The sequence below is a fragment of the Apium graveolens genome, chromosome 9 (assembly GCF_009905375.1).
Source record: "Apium graveolens cultivar Ventura chromosome 9, ASM990537v1, whole genome shotgun sequence".
NCBI lineage: Eukaryota > Viridiplantae > Streptophyta > Magnoliopsida > Apiales > Apiaceae > Apium > Apium graveolens.
In genome coordinates, this window is record NC_133655.1 from 214,475,766 (window position 1) to 214,494,606 (window position 18,841).

Sequence of the window (18,841 nt, forward strand, 5' to 3'; positions counted from 1 at the left end):
TCCTCAAGGTTAGTCCATCAGGACTTAGATCTTGTGTGCCTGAAAGTATGGTCTCAACTTCCTTAAGGCTGTAATTAGGGCAAGCGCAAATTTCTCTATGGTAGAGTAATTCAACTCTGCTCCGTGGAGCACCTTGATTACATAGGATACATGCTTTTGGAGTTTCTATTCTTCCTTTATTAGGACTGCACTCATGACTTGTTCAGATGTCGCGAGGTACAAATAAAGTGTCTCCTCCGGACTAGGTTTGGCCAACAACGGGGCCTCAGTCATTTAACTCTTTAGCTTTTCAAAGGCCTCTTGGCTCTCAGCTGTCCATTCAAAAATTCTTCACCTTCTTAAGGGTTTTGAAAAAGGGCAGACATTTATCTCCAGACTTAGAGATGAACCTCCCTAGAGCTGCTATTTATCCTGTCACCTTCTGAACGTTCTTGATGGAGTGAGGTGTTAGGGCGAAAACACGCGCTAAAATTCACACAAGTATACGCGTTCGCAAGTAGTATAAGATATAACTCAGATTCGTTCCCACAGAGACTGGTTTAGGTTAAGTTCAATTTATGCACCTATACAATAATATATGGTTATCGCTCAATGCTAAGACAAATAACAAATTGGGTTTTGATTAAACTAAGAGATTATACTAAATAGCATTAACTAAGAGAATTGAGGTTGAATTACTTATATGAGACAAACATGGGATTCTAACTTCATTACTACTTCATTCAAAGTCATTGTTCTTAACCTTAGGATGCAATGGTGATGACGCTAATCAGATAACATGAAACTAGTAACGCCAACTGTCGTTGTACGAATACCCTACTACCAGACATCCACAAAAGAAATAGAAGCTGAATAAACAGCAATTATGTTGAGACCCTATATATCTATAGAATTTGACAACATAAAGGTTTAATGCACAAGTTATCTATCGTGATTACATAGGGCAAGTAAGATGGTTTCCTACGAATCATGCATAACAATTATACATGAACCTATGCTAGCATGGCAAGTTCTAAACCTCTATATTCACTATCTCTTCAATAGAGATTAACACGCTATCTTATATGTTAGCTACGCACATAAGAAGATTAAGCACAACCGATACTAGGATATCAATCAATCACCACACACCAAGATATCAAACAATTAACTATAGAAATCCATAAGTAAATCCGTTAGAACCCCACGATAATGATTAGTTCATAATCAAACACATTGTCACCATGGGTTCCAATAAAAGCATGATATAAAACAATATAAGAGTACTAGGGTTCAAAGACAAATCAAAACAAGCATCCAAGTATCAACTATATTAAAGAAAACAAAAGTATTCTTCTCTATAGCCGTCTCGTGCTCTCTAGGTCTTCTTATTGCTCTCCCAGGTCTCCTTGTTGTTAAAAACGTATTATTATTGATATATATAGGCTTTTGGTCGTTCTGGGCTTCCAGACTCTTGGAATCGGGATTTTGTGAAAATGACCTGGCGCGGCCGCGCGCTATCCCAGCTTGGGCGCGCTCTATTTCTGTGGTTCCAGCGTGGCCGCCCCGCATACCAGCGCGGGCCTGCTCTATTTCTGGAAGTCTGGCGCGGCCGCCCCGTATACCAGCTCGGGCGCGCCGTGCTACTATAGTTGGAATTCTGAATTTTCTTCTTTTTGTTGTAAATTTTGCTCCACTCGTCAGAATTAGGCGATTCAACTGCCCACGCGAAGCTAATGAGATTCTCTACAACTTGAGAATGGCCTAAGCTTCCAATTATGATCTCTTTTTAGCATATTTCTTTGAAAAGCTCCTTTATTTATTTAACTGATGCCTGAAATGCAATAACACAAAAACACATTAAAAATACCAATAACTTGAGTCCAATACACCAACTTAAGCCTATAATGAAGCGTTCCAAGTAGATATAAAATCCACTTATCATGTGGTGGCTCCATTTCCGGGATGGCTTTGATCTTGTTGGAGTTAAACTCGATTCCCCTCTTCGAGACCATATGACCCAGAAATTTTCCAGACCCAACACCAAAAGCACACTTGATGGGGTTTAACATCATCTTGTGGTGTCTCAACACTTCAAATGCCTCTCTGAGGTGATTAATGTGATCGGCCTTGCTTAGGCTTTTGACTAACATGTCATCAACATAGACCTTCATGGTCTTCTCAATTAGACGGGCAAATATCTTAATTACCAACCTTTGATAAGTAGCTCCTACATTCTTAAGTCCAAAATCCATAATAAGATAACAAAAGACACCAAAATTAGTTATGAAAGATACCTTGGGGGTGTCATATTTGTGCATCTTAATATGATTGTAACCGCTGAACCCATCCATGAAACTCAGCATCTCGTGCCCATCAGTGGCATCGATCAGGGTATCAATCTTTGGTAAGGGGTAGCAGTCATTAGGACAAGCATCATTCAAGTCAGTAAAGTTGATGCATATTCTCTACTTTCCATTGTCCTTCTTGACCATCACAAGATTGGCCAACCACTCAGAGAATTGCACTTCTTCAATGAACCCAGCTTATAGGAGCTTCTCAACCTCCTACTTAATGGCATCTAGCCTATCAGGGGCATAAGCTCTCTTCTTTTGCTTCACGACCTTCTGAGTTGGATCGACGTTTAGCTTATGAGTTATAAGGTTCGGGTCAATCCCAGGCATATCAGTTGTCATCCCAGAAAAAATATCATTGTTCTTTTGTAAAAAAGTTGTCAATCGACCCTTCAAGGGCTTGTCTAAAGATGCTCCAATATACGTGACCTTCTCCGGGTCTAAGGAGTCTAGGGGAATTGAGACTAAGTCATCTGCCGGCTTCCCTCAAAGTTCTTCATTCTCACGGATATCCATGTCCTATATGGGGAGGACCTTCCCCCCAATCCTATCGGGCCTAAGTGCTGCAACATAGCAACTGCGGGACATTTTCTTATCTCCTTTTGCCTCTCCAACACCGTTCTTAGTCGGGAACTTAAGTACCATGTGGTAGGTTGAGGGTACGACCTTCAACGTATGGATTCCTGTTCTACCCATGACGGCATTATAAGTAGAGGCTGCCTTAACAACCCGAAAGTTCAACATCTCCGTGGCCTCCCCGGGCTCTTCCCCAATAGGTACGGAAAGTTGTATTGCTCCTTCGCCTTGGCATTCTACTTGGTTAAACTTGTAGATGAGTGCGTCAAATGGAGTCAGTTTGGAATCATTATAGCTCATCCTTAGGAACGTGTCATGAAAGAGAATATCCACGGAAGCTCCATTTTCCACTAGGACTCTCATAACAAGAAAATTTCCAATTATCGGGGCGATAACAAGAGGATCGTCCTGAGGAAATTTCAAACCTTCAAGGTCTGGGTCACCGAACTCAAGCATCATCTCCGACGTAGAACGCTTAGACGGTTCCCCGACTATGCTCATCACCTCTCTCGCATAAGCTTTTCGAGAGTTCCTTGTAGTCCCAGCTGTTGTAGGACCTTCCTGAGATCATATTGATTACTGGCCCTCGGGGTGTGGGTTGCGATCTCTACCGTTACCTCTTCGATCATCATCTCTTCGATCATTGTCTTTTTTTTTCCCTCCAACCTCTTCACCCTTAGTGAAACGTCCGAACTTTCCTCTTTGAATCAAACACTCAATCTCATCCTTGAGCTGCCTACAATCATCAGTATCATGACCAACATCTTTGTGGTACATGCAGTATTGACTCTTGTCTCTTTTCTCGGGGGTCTCCCCTTAGCGGCTTCAGCCATTTGAACTCTTTATCCTTCTCAATTTCCATAAGGATTTGGCTCCTTAGAGTGTTCAACCTTGCATATTTAGTGAACCTTGGTTGCTGATTCTTCTTAGAAGATGAGTCAGATCCTTTTCCAGTTCGAGGATACTTGTCCTTGGCATCATACTTCTTATCCTTCTTTCGCTTCTTATTTTCTGCGGGGCCAATATTCACGACTGTCTTCTTCATACTTTCCTCCACCTTGATATAGTTTCCAGCCCTATCCTGGAGTTGCAATATGCTTTCAGGAGGGCGTTTGGACAGAGACATCTTAAAGAACTCATCTATAGTCCCTTGCTGTAGGGCTATCATAGCTACCTTGTCGTCAAGATCAGGGACCTTCAAGGCCTCCTTCATAAATCGGTTCAGGTAGTCTCTAATAAACTCATTTGTTCCTTAAACTATGCCCATGAGAGAAGCCGAACTCTTCTCGTGTATTCTTCCACTTATAAATTGCTTAATGAAAGCTTGACTCAAGTCTTTGAAGGATCCAATCGAGTTTGGGGGTAGACAATTGTACCATCTTTGAGCCATACCCGACAGGGTTTGAGAAAAGTCCTGACACTTGATAGCGCCATTCACGGGATGCAGCAACATGACGTTAGAGAACGTCCTGACATGGTCAGCTGGGTTGCCAGTACCATCATATACTTTGATGGTGGGAATCTTAAACTTCCTTGAGATATAATCATTCATTATCTCTTCAGTAAATGGTGGGTTCACATCATCAGGATCTCCTAGGGGCATTAAATCACTTGGATCAGCCCTTGGGGCAGCAGCCCTTCTTGGTGTTGGACCATCCAGGTCTATGATAGGAGGAAAATCCCGTTGCCTCGCTGCAAGTGGAGGTCTTGGGGTCAAGTGCACCACCAGATCACGCTTCAGCCTTTGGATCTCAGCTTCATAAGCCCTGATCCTCTCATGTAAATCTTGGGGAATCATCGCTTGAGTGCTCCTAGATTGTTGGTGGCCACTAGGCATTGGCTCCTTACCAGCATGCCTCCTCCTTGGAACGACCTCCTCGTTCGATAATTCGGAGTCTCTAGCAGAGTAGGGTCCAGAGAATTCTCGATCCTCGGGGATGAGAGCCAAGCCATGGATGTATTGAGGTGTCCGCCCTTGTCCTTCGCTCTGATTAGAGTGTGCACTTCCTCCAACCTCAGGGTATAGAGGCATCCAGTAAGGGGGTTAGTGTTCACGATCGTGGAATACTCATACCCAACGGGCTGAGGATTCACTGTTACATGTAACTGCTGAAATTTGGGATTTGTCCCCTGGTCGTCCCTAGTTGCAGATCTTGGATTGGGGGATTCATCCCTTGAGGCTGAGCCTCAGATGCCCCTGTTAGGTCCCAATGTGTTTGTAGAAGGGGGGGTTGAATACAAACAGTACCGAATAATCGAATTAAATGCGGAATAAAAAATGTGAAACAAAATTCAAGTTAAATAAAAATATTATTAAACTTGAAAGGTGTTACAACAACTGTATCGATTACAAGGAATTAATCTCAAATTAATTATTACAAATCTAGAATAAATTCGACATGAACTTTTTCTATTTTTGCAATAATTAGAATCAAATGCTAAAAGCGATTTGAGATTAAGTTCTAGGGATTTTGATCCGCTAGATTGTTACACAAGAACAAGATAAAGATTTCTAATTGATTGGATTTAACTTTACAATCTAGAAATTGATCTTGAAGTTGCAGATGAGATGAAATATTTGTGTCTGCTTCTTTTTCTTTGTTCTCGAGTTCTGTGTTCTTGATTGGATGATTATTTTTCTTTCTGCTGCTTCTATGTCTTTTTAATTCATTCAACAGAATTGAATTGAACTGGAATGACAATCCTATAGCTGGAAAGACTTTCGGTAGGACAATGGATTGAACTAGCAAGACAATCTGATTGAACTACAATGGCTTTCGGTATGACAATCAGTTGAACTAGCAAGACTATCTCCTTCCCAGTAGAACTTTCGGTAGGACAATTGAAATGACTTGGCATGACAATCGGTATGACAATCCTGATTGTCATGCTAGTTCATTTTCAATTGTCTTGCTGATTTAAGACTGTTTTTAATCCAATTTAAATTCTGAAAATCCTTAATATTAATTCTGAATTAATTAATCAATTAATTTAATTAATCAAATAAATTAATCTTTGCAGATATAATTTATTTTCTTAATTAAATTATATGACTTAATTAAATAATAGAGAATTAATACTAACCCTGAGCAGCAACCAATCTTCTGAATATCTTCTGAAAATCACTGAGAATTATAAATCAATTCCACCACTTCAACGTTGACACTCGATGTACTGTCTGGTTCATGAGTGACTAACTTCCGTGATGTTTCTTCATGTCTTGACTTTGATACTTTGATTTTCTTCAGATTAAATCCTTGTAATTAATGATACTCTGACGAGATCTCTGTCGCTTGATTAAATCCACACTCTTGATTTATATCACTAAGGCATGATCAATTTCTTGAACTTCTTCCAGTGAATTAATTCCTCAGGTCTGTAGATGAACCTTGTTTCTGAATCCTCTGACAGTAGATCCACTATTTACTTATTACATTCTTATTTGAGTTGAGTTGAATCCTCGAATATACAAATAGGCTATGACATATGACTTACAATCTCCCCCTATTTGTTTGTTAGACAATAACACACAAATACGTAGAGGATAACTCAACTAACAAATAAGAAAAAGATATAAAAAGAAATACAAAGTAAATAGTAGAAAAGTTCTGGACTAGATTTAACATTTTCCAGATTCCAAGTAGATGTTCCTCTAGACTGAACATATCTTCAAGTAGTTACATCTTCATTTGTACAACCACATTTCCTGTTGAGAAGCCCATATCTCTCTTGCTTCTCCCCCTATGAGAATCAACTGATTAAAGAAGATCACCTTCGTTTACCACCTCTCCCGTACAATAGGATCCGCAGATAAAAACCAATGGTACTCCCCTTTTGAAAACAGCTTCTTCCCTTACTAGAAAATCACCTTGTGTTTACCACCTCTCCCGTACAATAGGATCCGTAGTTACAAACAACAATGGTATGGTGTAGTGTACATATGATCTTTTTCTTCCTCCCTGCTATTTCTCCCCCTTAGTTGAGGAATCCTCCAAACTATTACTTAAGCTTTTATCTCCCCCTTAAAGAAGGAATGTATGCCGTCGTCTGAAGGAGTTCTCATATTTCACTTGGTTGGAAAAGAAATAACAAGTGTTTCTCTTTCTTCCCCACTGTGAGTGTGTGATTCTGTTTAGTGTACCTCACATGTGTTTCACTCTTCTCTCCACTCGTGTTTACACTCATTCTCACAAGTGTATCACTCCACTCATAGCTCCAAAAATCAGCTGTACCTGCAAGGAAAATCACCTTAGCCATCCTTAAGGAGGTCATAGGTGGTGCAATGGGAGTTCACAAATCCCCATCCTTGTTAAACTCGTCAGATGAATCTGAGTCATAATTTACAAGTTGCTAGTTTCCCTTTTAGGGTTCCAGATTTGAATTCTGGGAAGGTAAACAATGATCCAAAGAATTTAGCATAAAGATCAAGGTTCCCTTCTAATGTCTGTGAAGACATTTCCTTGTGACTCATCAGGTAATATCTGAATCATTGTCAACAAGTTGCCGATCTGCGCCTATGTCAGATCCACTATCCGCAGATGCATCCAGGGGATTTAAGCCTGGGGAGGTAAACACTGACCACTGACATATGGCTTTTGGATCAGTATCCTCTCCTAACACCTGTAAAGGCAATTGGTCCATTAACGAACCTTAAACAATCGAATCTGACCTTAAAATGGTCGAAACTCTTGTTTCCGTCAACTCATCCTTTGTGTGTGTAACCTCTCCTTGTACATCAAGAATTGTTTATGTTTGAAGTAGTGACACTACATCGGATGCCTTGGCCGACAGACAAAATTCAATAGACGCACCCTGTTGAGAGAATGAATCTAGTAACTGTTTTTGTGCCTTTTCAGCCATTACATCTTTTTGAGAAGATGTATGGGGGCTAGCAGTTGTCTCGGTTTAAATACTACTCATCTATGTAGGAGACAGAGCTACTGGGTTGACTTCAGAACCTTCCTTATGTGGTGCACTAAGGCACTATCTCCCTCACGCTCATCCATACTACATTTAGTGGTAAGAGAGTGTTGGTTGGTTCTATTTTTGTGTTTGTCTTTACAGTCTGGGATAGACGTTGTGGGTTTTCAACCTCATGACTGTCAATGAAAGAAAGTCATTGGAGACTGAACCTGTATCACAGAACATATGGCAATAGAGAGATAAAATGATGTACAATAGTGATTTCAAAAGATTTTACATGAAATAAGAAATCACTAATGTATAAAGAAGTTTGATTTTGTTTTTTAATATGAATGAGTTTTTTATAAAACATTGATCACTTAGGGTAAAGTCTAAGTAATTCTCATTCATGTCAAAAGCTTACAAATATCTGCAACATAATGTTAACAACATATCATTGACCGATACTTGTCAAGTACTTTAGATACTAATTGTTATGTTGCATTAACAATATATCACTGCACATATAAAACAATATGATTGTTCCTAATGATAAGAGAGTTAAAAATATGACGACTCTACTAGTTCATATTAAACAATAACTTCAGTTAGAGTGCCATACCATGTTCTTGACGATTGTTTGAGTAGTACACTAGTTCATACCAACCTGAAGTGAGATTGTGAAGAAGAGATTGCATAGTCCAATAGATCTGCAGCTGCAAAGTCCATGAACTGTGGTGCATTGACTTCCTCTTTTGACTCACCAACCAGGAGTACACTTGTACACATCTTACTAGAGTCCAATTCCAAGTGTAATGTGCAGCAGGTGCCTGATATGTCATAATATTCTCAACTCTCGTCACTGGTGCTATATGTTAGATGATGCTTCCTGATAATAACCTAGCACACTATACAAAATTTTCAATGATAACATTCCCAGCTTGCAAACAGCCATATCCCTCGAATAAACCTTTGATGTTATCTCCAAAGGTAACCAGGGGGCCAGCTTTCTCAACCACATTTGATAGCAGGGCTCTATCTCCGGTCATATGTCTTGATGATCCACTTGTCAAGAATCCACACTACCGGTTACACCTGTATACTGCCCTGCACTTCAAATGGATTAGACCTTCTTCGAAACCCAAACTTGGTTGGGCCCGACATACTTGTAGAATTGTCCTTTGTCAGGCAAAACAATATTTTTAATTTTAATGGTCTCAACATCCTTAATGACTGAACATTTGACCTTGTAAACAGCCTTAACAAATTTTTGTTTAGGCTTAGGCACAAATGTCTCCTTTCTAGCCTTAGAAGGACTAGCAGTCGTAGACCTATCATGCTTCTTATTATTCACATGCTGACGAGGAGTAGTCTTATCATTAGAAACATGCTTACCATTAAAATAAGCATACATCATATTAAAAGCTCAAGACATACAATTAGAAACACCACATGATTTATGAGAGATATTAATAGCAGGCAATTTATGCATGGTACACATGGCATTTTTGTTATCCAACTCATGTGTGTCTGAGTTAGTCTCAGTTGCTTTCACAACTTTGACTGGAACATTCGACACACTCGACTTGGAAACAACCTTCTCATTAGCAAGATCTTCAGCACGTATTTCTTCTTGAATAACAGAAGAGGTCGCATCAAATGGTTCAGCAATTGATGCTTTATAGAGGGGTTCATCAACACCCTTAAGCACATGTGGTACTTCCCTCCATTTAGCACAGACATGAGGAGGGGAGTTTATGCCTAATTCTCCAATAGCAACATTGTAATCATAACATATTCCAGATGTTTGATTAACAGCTTGCTTACTGTAGAACTCTTTAGCCTTCGAACAAGAATTGAAGTAGGCTCTAACCTTAGTCTCAAGATCGGTGATCTTGTCTTTGAGAATAGTTTCGAGTTTTCTATAACAGTCAACTCTATTCTCTAGAAAAGATACTTGTTCTTTTAACTTGTCTTGATTAATGTGCACAAGTCTTAATTCATTGACCTCTTTCTCAAGATCTTTGATTTGCTGACTTAACAGTTCATTATCACGACGAGCAAAATCTAAGGAACCTCCTAGATGATAAACTAATTCAGCATCAGTAAATTTTACCTCTTTTCTTGACGATGAAGCTTTTCCATCAATAGCCATAAGAACAAGATTCTCATCTTCTTCATCTTTACTATCAGTATCATCCCAGCTTCTTCCCTTTGCCAGGTAAGCCCTTTCAGAGTTACTCTTCTGATTTGAATCATAAGAGTTCTTCCTTACTTGCTTTGGCTTCCTGCATTCTGTGGCAAAGTGTCCCAACTCATTGCAGTTATAGCATCTAATGGTGCTCCGATCAACCATCCCTGTTTTGTATCCACCACTACCGGTGTTAGAGGATGAAGATCCACCTATCTGGAATCTGTTGTAGTTGGACTTGTACTTGAACTTCTGATTTCTCTTGAATCTGACATTGGAGAATCTCTTGACAATTTGGGCCATTGACTCATCTTCCAATTGCTCCAGCTCTTCCAAGGAATAAAAATAATCACTGGATTGATTTGTAGTAGGAGGATCATATTCTGCTACTATCACATTTTCCTCAGCCTTGGAAAACTGTACCATTCTCTCCGACTGTTGAGATTGTTGTTGTTGTTGACCTTCAGCTACAAGAGCAGTAGATGTGCTGACCATTCTATCTTTCCCGTAGACTTCCTTTTGCTGAATCTGCTCCAACTCATAGGTTTTCAACACATCATAGAGTCTATCCAAAGAAATCTCACTCAGATCTCTAGCTTCTCTAATGGCAGTGATTCTATGTTCAAGATGAGTTGGCAGTGTTAAAAGGAACTTTTTGTTGACCTCCCTGATTGAATAATATTTTCCATTTATGTTCAGGTTGTTGATCAACGCATTGTACCTCTCAAACACTTCAGTAATTCCTTCTCCTGGATTTGATTTAAAATGTTCATACTCAGAGGTTAGGATCTCCAACTTGTTCTCCCTAACTTCCTATGTACCTTCATTAATCACCTCAATAGTTTCCCAGATGTGTTTGGAATTTTTACAGTTCATCACATGTCTGTTCATCAAGGGATCGAGGGAATCAACTAAAATTAACTGAAGGCTGGTATCCAAGGAGGCTTCTTCTTTTTCAGCAGGAGAAAAATCCTCAGGCTCTTTTGGATAGGTTCTAGCTTTGGTAATCACAACATCATCTACTATCACCTCTGGTTCAATAACCATTGGAGTTGTTGGACCCTTCTTTAACAAGTTCAGATATTTGGGATTTGCAACTTGTAAAAACAAGAGCATCTTCTTCTTCCACATGATATAATTTTCTTTATCAAATAGTGGAATTTTAACGGTTCCAACTTTTTGTGAAGTCATTATGAATTTTTTGAATAAATAAAAATTCAAGGAGTTGAAAAATCACAAAAGTCTAGGATCTTGATTTGTTCGTTAATCAGAAGGCTCTGATACCAATTGTTAGGTCCCAATGTGTTTGTAGAAGGGGGGGTTGAATACAAACAGTACCGAATAATCGAATTAAATGCGGAATAAAAAATGTGAAACAAAATTCAAGTTAAATAAAAATATTATTAAACTTGAAAGGTGTTACAACAACTGTATCGATTACAAGGAATTAATCTCAAATTAATTATTACAAATCTAGAATAAATTCGACATGAACTTTTTTTATTTTTGCAATAATTAGAATCAAATGCTAAAAGCGATTTGAGATTAAGTTCTAGGGATTTTGATCCGCTAGATTGTTACACAAGAACAAGATAAAGATTTCTAATTGATTGGATTTAACTTTACAATCTAGAAATTGATCTTGAAGTTGCAGATGAGATGAAATATTTGTGTCTGTTTCTTTTTCTTTGTTCTCGAGTTCTGTGTTCTTGATTGGATGATTATTTTTCTTTCTGCTGCTTCTATGTCTTTTTAATTCATTCAACAGAATTGAATTGAACTGGAATGACAATCCTATAGCTGGAAAGACTTTCGGTAGGACAATGGATTGAACTAGCAAGACAATCTGATTGAACTACAATGACTTTCGGTATGATAATCAGTTGAACTAGCAAGACTATCTCCTTCTCAGTAGAACTTTCGGTAGGACAATTGAAATGACTTGGCATGACAATCGGTATGACAATCCTGATTGTCATGCTAGTTCATTTTCAATTGTCTTGCTGATTTAAGACTGTTTTTAATCCAATTTAAATTCTGAAAATCCTTAATATTAATTCTGAATTAATTAATCAATTAATTTAATTAATCAAATAAATTAATCTTTGCAGATATAATTTATTTTCTTAATTAAATTATATGACTTAATTAATTAATAGAGAATTAATACTAACCCTGAGCAGCAACCAATCTTCTGAATATCTTCTGAAAATCACTGAGAATTATGAATCAATTCCACCACTTCAACGTTGACACTCGATGTACTGTCTGGTTCATGAGTGACTAACTTCCGTGACATTTCTTCATGTCTTGACTTTGATACTTTGATTTTCTTCAGATTAAATCCTTGTAATTAATGATACTGTGACGAGATCTCTGTCACTTGATTAAATCCACACTCTTGATTTATATCACTGAGGCATGATCAATTTCTTGAACTTCTTCCAGTGAATTAATTCCTCAAGTCTGTAGATGAACCTTGTTTCTGAATCCTCTAACAGATGTTACTTTGCGAGATCTCTCTGACGGTAGATCCACTATTTACTTATTACATTCTTATTTGAGTTGAGTTGAATCCTCGAATATACAAATAGGCTATGACATATGACTTACAGCCCCTATCGGGGTTCCTTCTTGGGTGGAGGCTAAGTTGAGTGCGGTAGTATCTCCATCACTGATGCGATTGTTCGTGATGGGACAGGGTTGTCTGTTTCACTATAGTTTCTGCTCCGTGTGTTCACCATGATTGTTGTTGTCTTCCCATAAACGACGCCAACTGTTGTGGAATAAAAATTAGGGTGCGTTAGTAATTAATATTGGGGTTTGTGAGCTTCGAGCTTCAATGGATGCTCTCGTGTTTGGGACTGTTTGTCCTCGCAAGATGTCTACGTATCTTTGTGTTGTAGAGAATCAAGCCAAAAACATAGTTCTAGGTTGAGGGATAGAGCCCTTTATATGGAGATGAGTCTAGAGTTAAATTTGTATTGAGAGACTTGGTGGACAAGTCAACTTAGATGGTAAATAGGACTCCTGTAAGGGAAGGAATTCCAGATCCTTCCTTGTAGAAGTGTGTGTTCGTTTTGGACACTTTCATATGCTCTTTTAGCCGTATCGGGCCTAGCCCATGAACATCTCATGTTCGTGGATCTTAACGACCTCTGATAGTGGGCCTTGACTACTGGGGCTGTCTTGAGTCTGCTCTGAGTTTAGACCAGTCTGGTCCGTATTGTGCTTAGGACAAGAAGTCTAAGTATAATTAATATGATATTTGTTATTCCTAGTGGACTAACAATGAGATTTACAGAAGGGGGGTTGAATGTAAATCTCAAAACTTTTTCAAGTTTTGAGCACTTTTAAAGGCTTTGTGTTCAAGATAAACAAGTGTGTGAATTGCTTTAAGCTAATACAGACAGATATATATTCAAGCACTAATGTAAAGAACACAACAGACCTTAAAAACTTTTCTGGTGGATTGTTGTTCCACCAGAGATGGTATTTCAGAAAATCTGTGATTCTAGATGTTGATCACAGCTGCGTCCTAGTACAAACTAAATAATTTTTCTCTCAAGATTTTTCTAAACAGCACTGGAAAAATTCTTATCTAATTACTAGCTGCTACTTGGTTTATATATCACCAAGTGTACAAGTGAATAATTTTTCTCTCAAGATTTTTCTAAACAGCACTGGAAAAATTCTTATCTAATTACTAGCTGCTACTTGGTTTATATATCACCAAGTGTACAAGTGAAGACAAAGATAAAAATACAATAATAAAATAAGTTCTCCACTTGTTTCTTCTCCATATCACTCAAGTACTTTGTTGACTATTGCCTCTTTGTACTAGAGTAGAACGGCTGCTTTTTCTGATGTTCCTGAAATTAGGCTTCCACATTTCAGTTATCTCTGTCAACCCATGTGCCTCTGTCTGCTTTTACAACTACCACTTATCAACTGCTATTTAACAGAACATCCGTTGAAGCCTTCATCCGTTGATGGCTTTATCCGTTGATGTGTTAGCAGTTGAAGCTCTATCCGTTGAAGCTTTAGAGACATCCGTTGAAGCTTTGTTTCTCATCCGTTGAAAGTCTTTAAGATATCCGTTGATACCACTTCATTTATACAAAATTACAAGGCATGAAATATTTATAATTGGCCTTCCTATTTGCATATCTTCTAGTAGTCAACATGACTTATATTTTCTCTCAACTTCTAAGAATTATATCTTAAATACAGAGATTGAAATGTGCTACAACACTAGACTTATTTCTAAGTAAAGCTGCACCATCAACGGATAGCCAAAGTGGTCTTATCCGTTGAGGCTACAAACACTAAACTTCTACTTAAGTGTTTTGTTAAACATATCATCAAACTAATGCACATATATTCCTAACAATCTCCCCCTATTTATGTCTATAAGAATTGTAGACATAAATTTAGGGTTAACTTGATGATAACAAAACACTTAACAAATATATGAATTGAAACTAAGTAGAAATTTAAAAGTGTTGCAAAAGTGTATGTACTAGGAGGTAATTGAAGATTTACAGAATTTCCAAGGGTGCTCCTCTAGTTCTGAGCAAATCATCTTTTTCTTCTTTGTTCCCTTATTTTCTTTCCTAGCCCTTTGTCATTTTCCTCAATTTGGAGTTGGAGTTGTCTGTAGAATTCAGCTTCATCTTCATCACTGATATCCAACTTAGATTGCATTTCCTTGAGAGTTTCATTGCTGGCAATCTTGAGTTGGTCTTCAAGTCTGAAAAATCTTCTGACTCCTTTATCATCTCTAAATTCCATCAACCAATGAGGTGATTTGTGGATTGTAATTCCCCTTTCTTGAATGAGTAAAGTTCTGGGCAAAGCATTGGGCTCCCTCCAAGTTTTCCTTATGTTGGCAATCTTGTTGAGAATTTCAGTCTTGGCAGTCCTGGTAAAGCCAGAATCCTTTTGTATGGCTGAAAAGACTCTGATCAAGGTAGAGTAGCCTTCATTCAGAATCCTGTAGAGAGGCCATGTTCTTTCCCCAGCTCCTTTGTATTTGAACACCAATCTCTCTGGTAGCTGTCTGTAGGCAGCTATTCCCCTTACATCCTCCAGCTCATCCAGATAGAGTTCAATGTCTGAAATTTCTTTTATGTCACTGATGTGAACATAATCATCTTTAGAAATGGGTGGCTTAGGCTTAGGTTTTTGTTTTTGAGTGAATTTCTTAGAGGTTAGGGGAGGTGTAGATTTGGATTTTCTTTTCTGTTTCTTTGGTAGTGGAAGAGTGGTTAAAAAGGTAGGCAATTTGATGGTGTCCCAATCAATAGGTTCCTCTTTTGGGATGATTAGTTCACCATGGATGTTTATAGTGGGATCAGCAACACAAGGTTCAGGTATGGAAGGTAGTGGTTTAGATATTGATTTAGTTTCTTCAGTGTTATCTTCACTCCTTCTATGTGCCTTGGCCTTTCTTCTGTTTCCCTTCTGCCATTCCTCTCTTTCCTCCATACTCTCACCAAATATACTCCCAAAAACCTCATCTAGGTTTGCAATCTTGTCTTCACCCCTGACTTCAATTCCTTTCTCTCCTTCAACTTGACTTGACTTTAGCTGTTGTTCAAGCTTTGCTTGTGCTCTTTTGTCAGCCTTGAGTTTTTCAGCTTCTTTCTTCAACCTTTTGGTTTCTTCCCTCTTGGCCTTTGGAAATTTGGGATGTCCTTGCATCACACAGATACTCTTTCCCTCTCTAAAGATAATGGCCATTTTCATTCTTTCAACTATGTCCTTGGTCTCCTTGTGCTTTTTGATGTTAGTACCCAAAACTTTGTCTTCATCAGGCTTTGGAAGAGGAAAGTCCACTTCTTTCATCTGAGCAAAGTCTAGGGGTTTCTTTGTGGAGTCCTTGCTGGATCTAGTGTTGGGCTTGAGAACTGTAGGTTTTAGATTCTTGAAAGAAGTCTCTCCAACCTTATTCCTCCTTTCTGGCTTGTGCTCCATAATGATTGGTTCAATTTTTGTGCTATGTTTCACAGATATTGATTTATCTTGTGTTGAGCCAAACACTTGTTGCACCCTTTCATCAATTCTCCTCCTTTGCTCTTTCACTTGAATTTCAGCTACTGCTAGCTGGATTAGGTCAATTCCATCAGGCTTTCATTTGATTTGCATAATTGGAGAAGTAGTGATGGCAGGAACTAGCACTTTAGATATCTGGATTTTTGTAGATGGCTCTCCTTCCCCTTCCCTTTTTCTCTCCCCCTTTTTGTTATCATCAAGGAGAGGGGTCAAGCCTTGTGCCTTTGGCAGCTGCATAAGTAGACTTGTTTGAGATTGTTGGTTGTGAAGAATGCTGGCCACAGAATTTTCAATAACTTGGACTCTGTCTTCTAACTTAGACAGCCTCTTTTCAGTATTTGAATCCTTTTTCAATCTCAACAATAAGTCCTTCATTGTACCATAGGGCATGACTGAATCCAATTTTTCAGAATTGTAGGATTTCAAGTCAGCAATATCCTTCTTGAGTTCATCCACACTCAGATTCTGTCTTACTTGCTGCAACTTCATGAGATGCAGTGAGTCCAGGTGAGCTGTAAGGATTGCCTTGGTACCAGCATGTGAAGTTTTCTGAATGGCCTGTTGGATAGTACTGATTTGTTTGACTAAGGAGACATTGAATTGCCCTGTTGTAGACTCCTTTGTCAAGGCCCATTCAGGTAAATTTGGAATAGAACTAGGGCTTTCATCTCCCCCTAAGTTCATGCTTCCATCAAAAGAAACAGAGTCATCATCATCAGAATTTACTCCAAATTCCTCAGATGACTCACCAGCTGTAGAAGGCATCTTGTTAATAGCAGCTTTATCCCTTTGAAGAGATTCTGTTGTATGTACTAGATGTAGTGTCTTTTCTGCCTCCTCATTGCCCTGAGCAGCCAACAACTGATAGGCTGACACAGGATGAGTAAAAGTGTCAGCATCCAAGGAAATGTTATCAATTACAGCTTTGTAATGTTGCTGAAATTGTCTTTCCTTTTCAGCATCATCCACAATCATTGACTCACTAGCAATGGCTGGATCCACCCTTATATCTGCTGTACCTGCCTTTCTCTCTTTTTCTCTATATTCTTGCATCAGGGGCTCCCCCTGGCTCACACTCCTCACTTCCTCACCTTCACCTACTAAGGTGGTACTCCTCTCACTTACTTTTGCCATGCTGGAAGAAATAGCATGCATATTTGAGCTCTCAATCTCTCCTTTTGCCTGGGTGCAACCCAGCCTCTCACTCAAATTGTCACTCCCTTCCCTCAGTCCTAAAAGTGATTGTACAGTAATCATGTCTTCTACACTTGGAATTGTTTCAGTTGTGTGTGTAGAGACTATCAACGGATATGAAATAGCCGTTGAAGGTGACACTGATGGTATCAACGGATAACTGCTGTTAAGCTTATCCGTTGAAGAACAACCACTTGTCAACGGATGAGTGATATCCGTTGAAGAAGGAAAAGAAGTAGAAATTGAAAGTGATATAACTGTTGAATCTGTGTGGATTGATTTGAGTTTTGGTGACACAGATCCTTCAATTACATCTGAAAGAATTTGCGGGTGATCCAACAAATCATCTAAAAGATGATGATCACCTGTATTTGAGTGGGGCTCCTCCCTGAGTTGTAAAGAGGGAGAATCAGGAATTGATGGGAATAACATATCCACATCCAGAGATGGTGATGAAGTGTGTGGTGATTGATGTGTGTTAATTGTGAGAGAATGGGGCTGTGACTCCACATTTGTTGGAGCCACATCAAACTGAGTTTGAGAAGGCATAGATACAGATGGATGTATCTGTGCAGTGTGTGCACCCTGTGTAGAAGATTGGGTTCTAGCCCTCTTTCTTCTAATAAAAGCTTTTGTTGGTGAGTGTTTGGCTTCTGTGTCCCTCCCTCGTTTGATCTGTGTTCCTGGTTGGGAACTATTTTCAATAGTTACATCCTTTTGGGAGAATGCAGCTAGGGATGTGCTAGTAACCTTTTCAACCACCACAGCTTTTTGAGAAACTGTGGCTTGGCTAGCTTGGGAAACACTTATCTCTCCTTCCTTATCCTGGGGGTTTCTTTGATGTTCACCCCTCCCCTCACCACTCACACCCTGTTCACTCCCCTCAGGGTTAAGGGTAGGTGTTACAACTATTGTCTTTTGAGAAACAACAGAGGTGGTTTTCTTTGTCTTTGATTTTGAAAGTTTAGTTTTGGTGACCTTGGTAGGAATCTGTTGGGGCATTGTCACAGATTCCATGGGCACACTAGAAGATAAAGAAATAGAGGGGTTGGAAGAAGTAGGAGTTGTAGAAACAATTACCTCACTTACCTGAGGTGCATCCATGATTGGTAAATATACCAATGGTACACTGCTGTTGAGATCCATTCTCAATAAATCTGCAAGAACTCTTTTCTCTTGTGCCCAGCACTTGAGTTTGTTATTCTCATTGGTTATGACCAAACCTTCAGCAACATGGTTAGCCAATAACATAAAGAATCTAGCATAATAGATGTTATTAGGTCTATTAGCTTTGTTACCTAATCTAGTACCCAATTCTAGCATAACATAATTGCTAAAGTTAAAATACCTATCAGAAACAAGCATATAGAGCATATTAACAAGAGATGAAGTTATGGCATCAAAATTACTAATTTTCCCAGAGAAAACCTTGATAAAGGCATCCCCAAGAAAACTCCATTCTTTCCTAAGGCCTTTTCTTTTAATACTCCCTAAACTAGCAGAGTTAAGAGAATAACCTATGGAATCTAACATGCTGGATACATCATTATCAGTGTGTGGTGTCATGGCATTGTTCTCAGGCAATTTA

At 38.9% G+C, this 18,841-nt stretch overlaps 1 protein-coding gene across 1 annotated transcript; it reads right to left on the reverse strand.

Moving 5' to 3' along the window:
- Positions 1-1,798: 1,798 nt before the first annotated feature.
- LOC141685929 (uncharacterized) lies at positions 1,799-3,410 on the reverse strand. Its single transcript, XM_074491004.1, has 3 exons — positions 2,868-3,410; positions 1,992-2,381; positions 1,799-1,813 (listed from the first exon to the last, which is right to left on the reverse strand). The coding sequence occupies exons 1-3, from the start codon at positions 3,408-3,410 to the stop codon at positions 1,799-1,801; spliced, it is 948 nt and encodes a 315-aa protein (XP_074347105.1).
- Between the last annotated feature and the right edge of the window lie 15,431 nt (positions 3,411-18,841).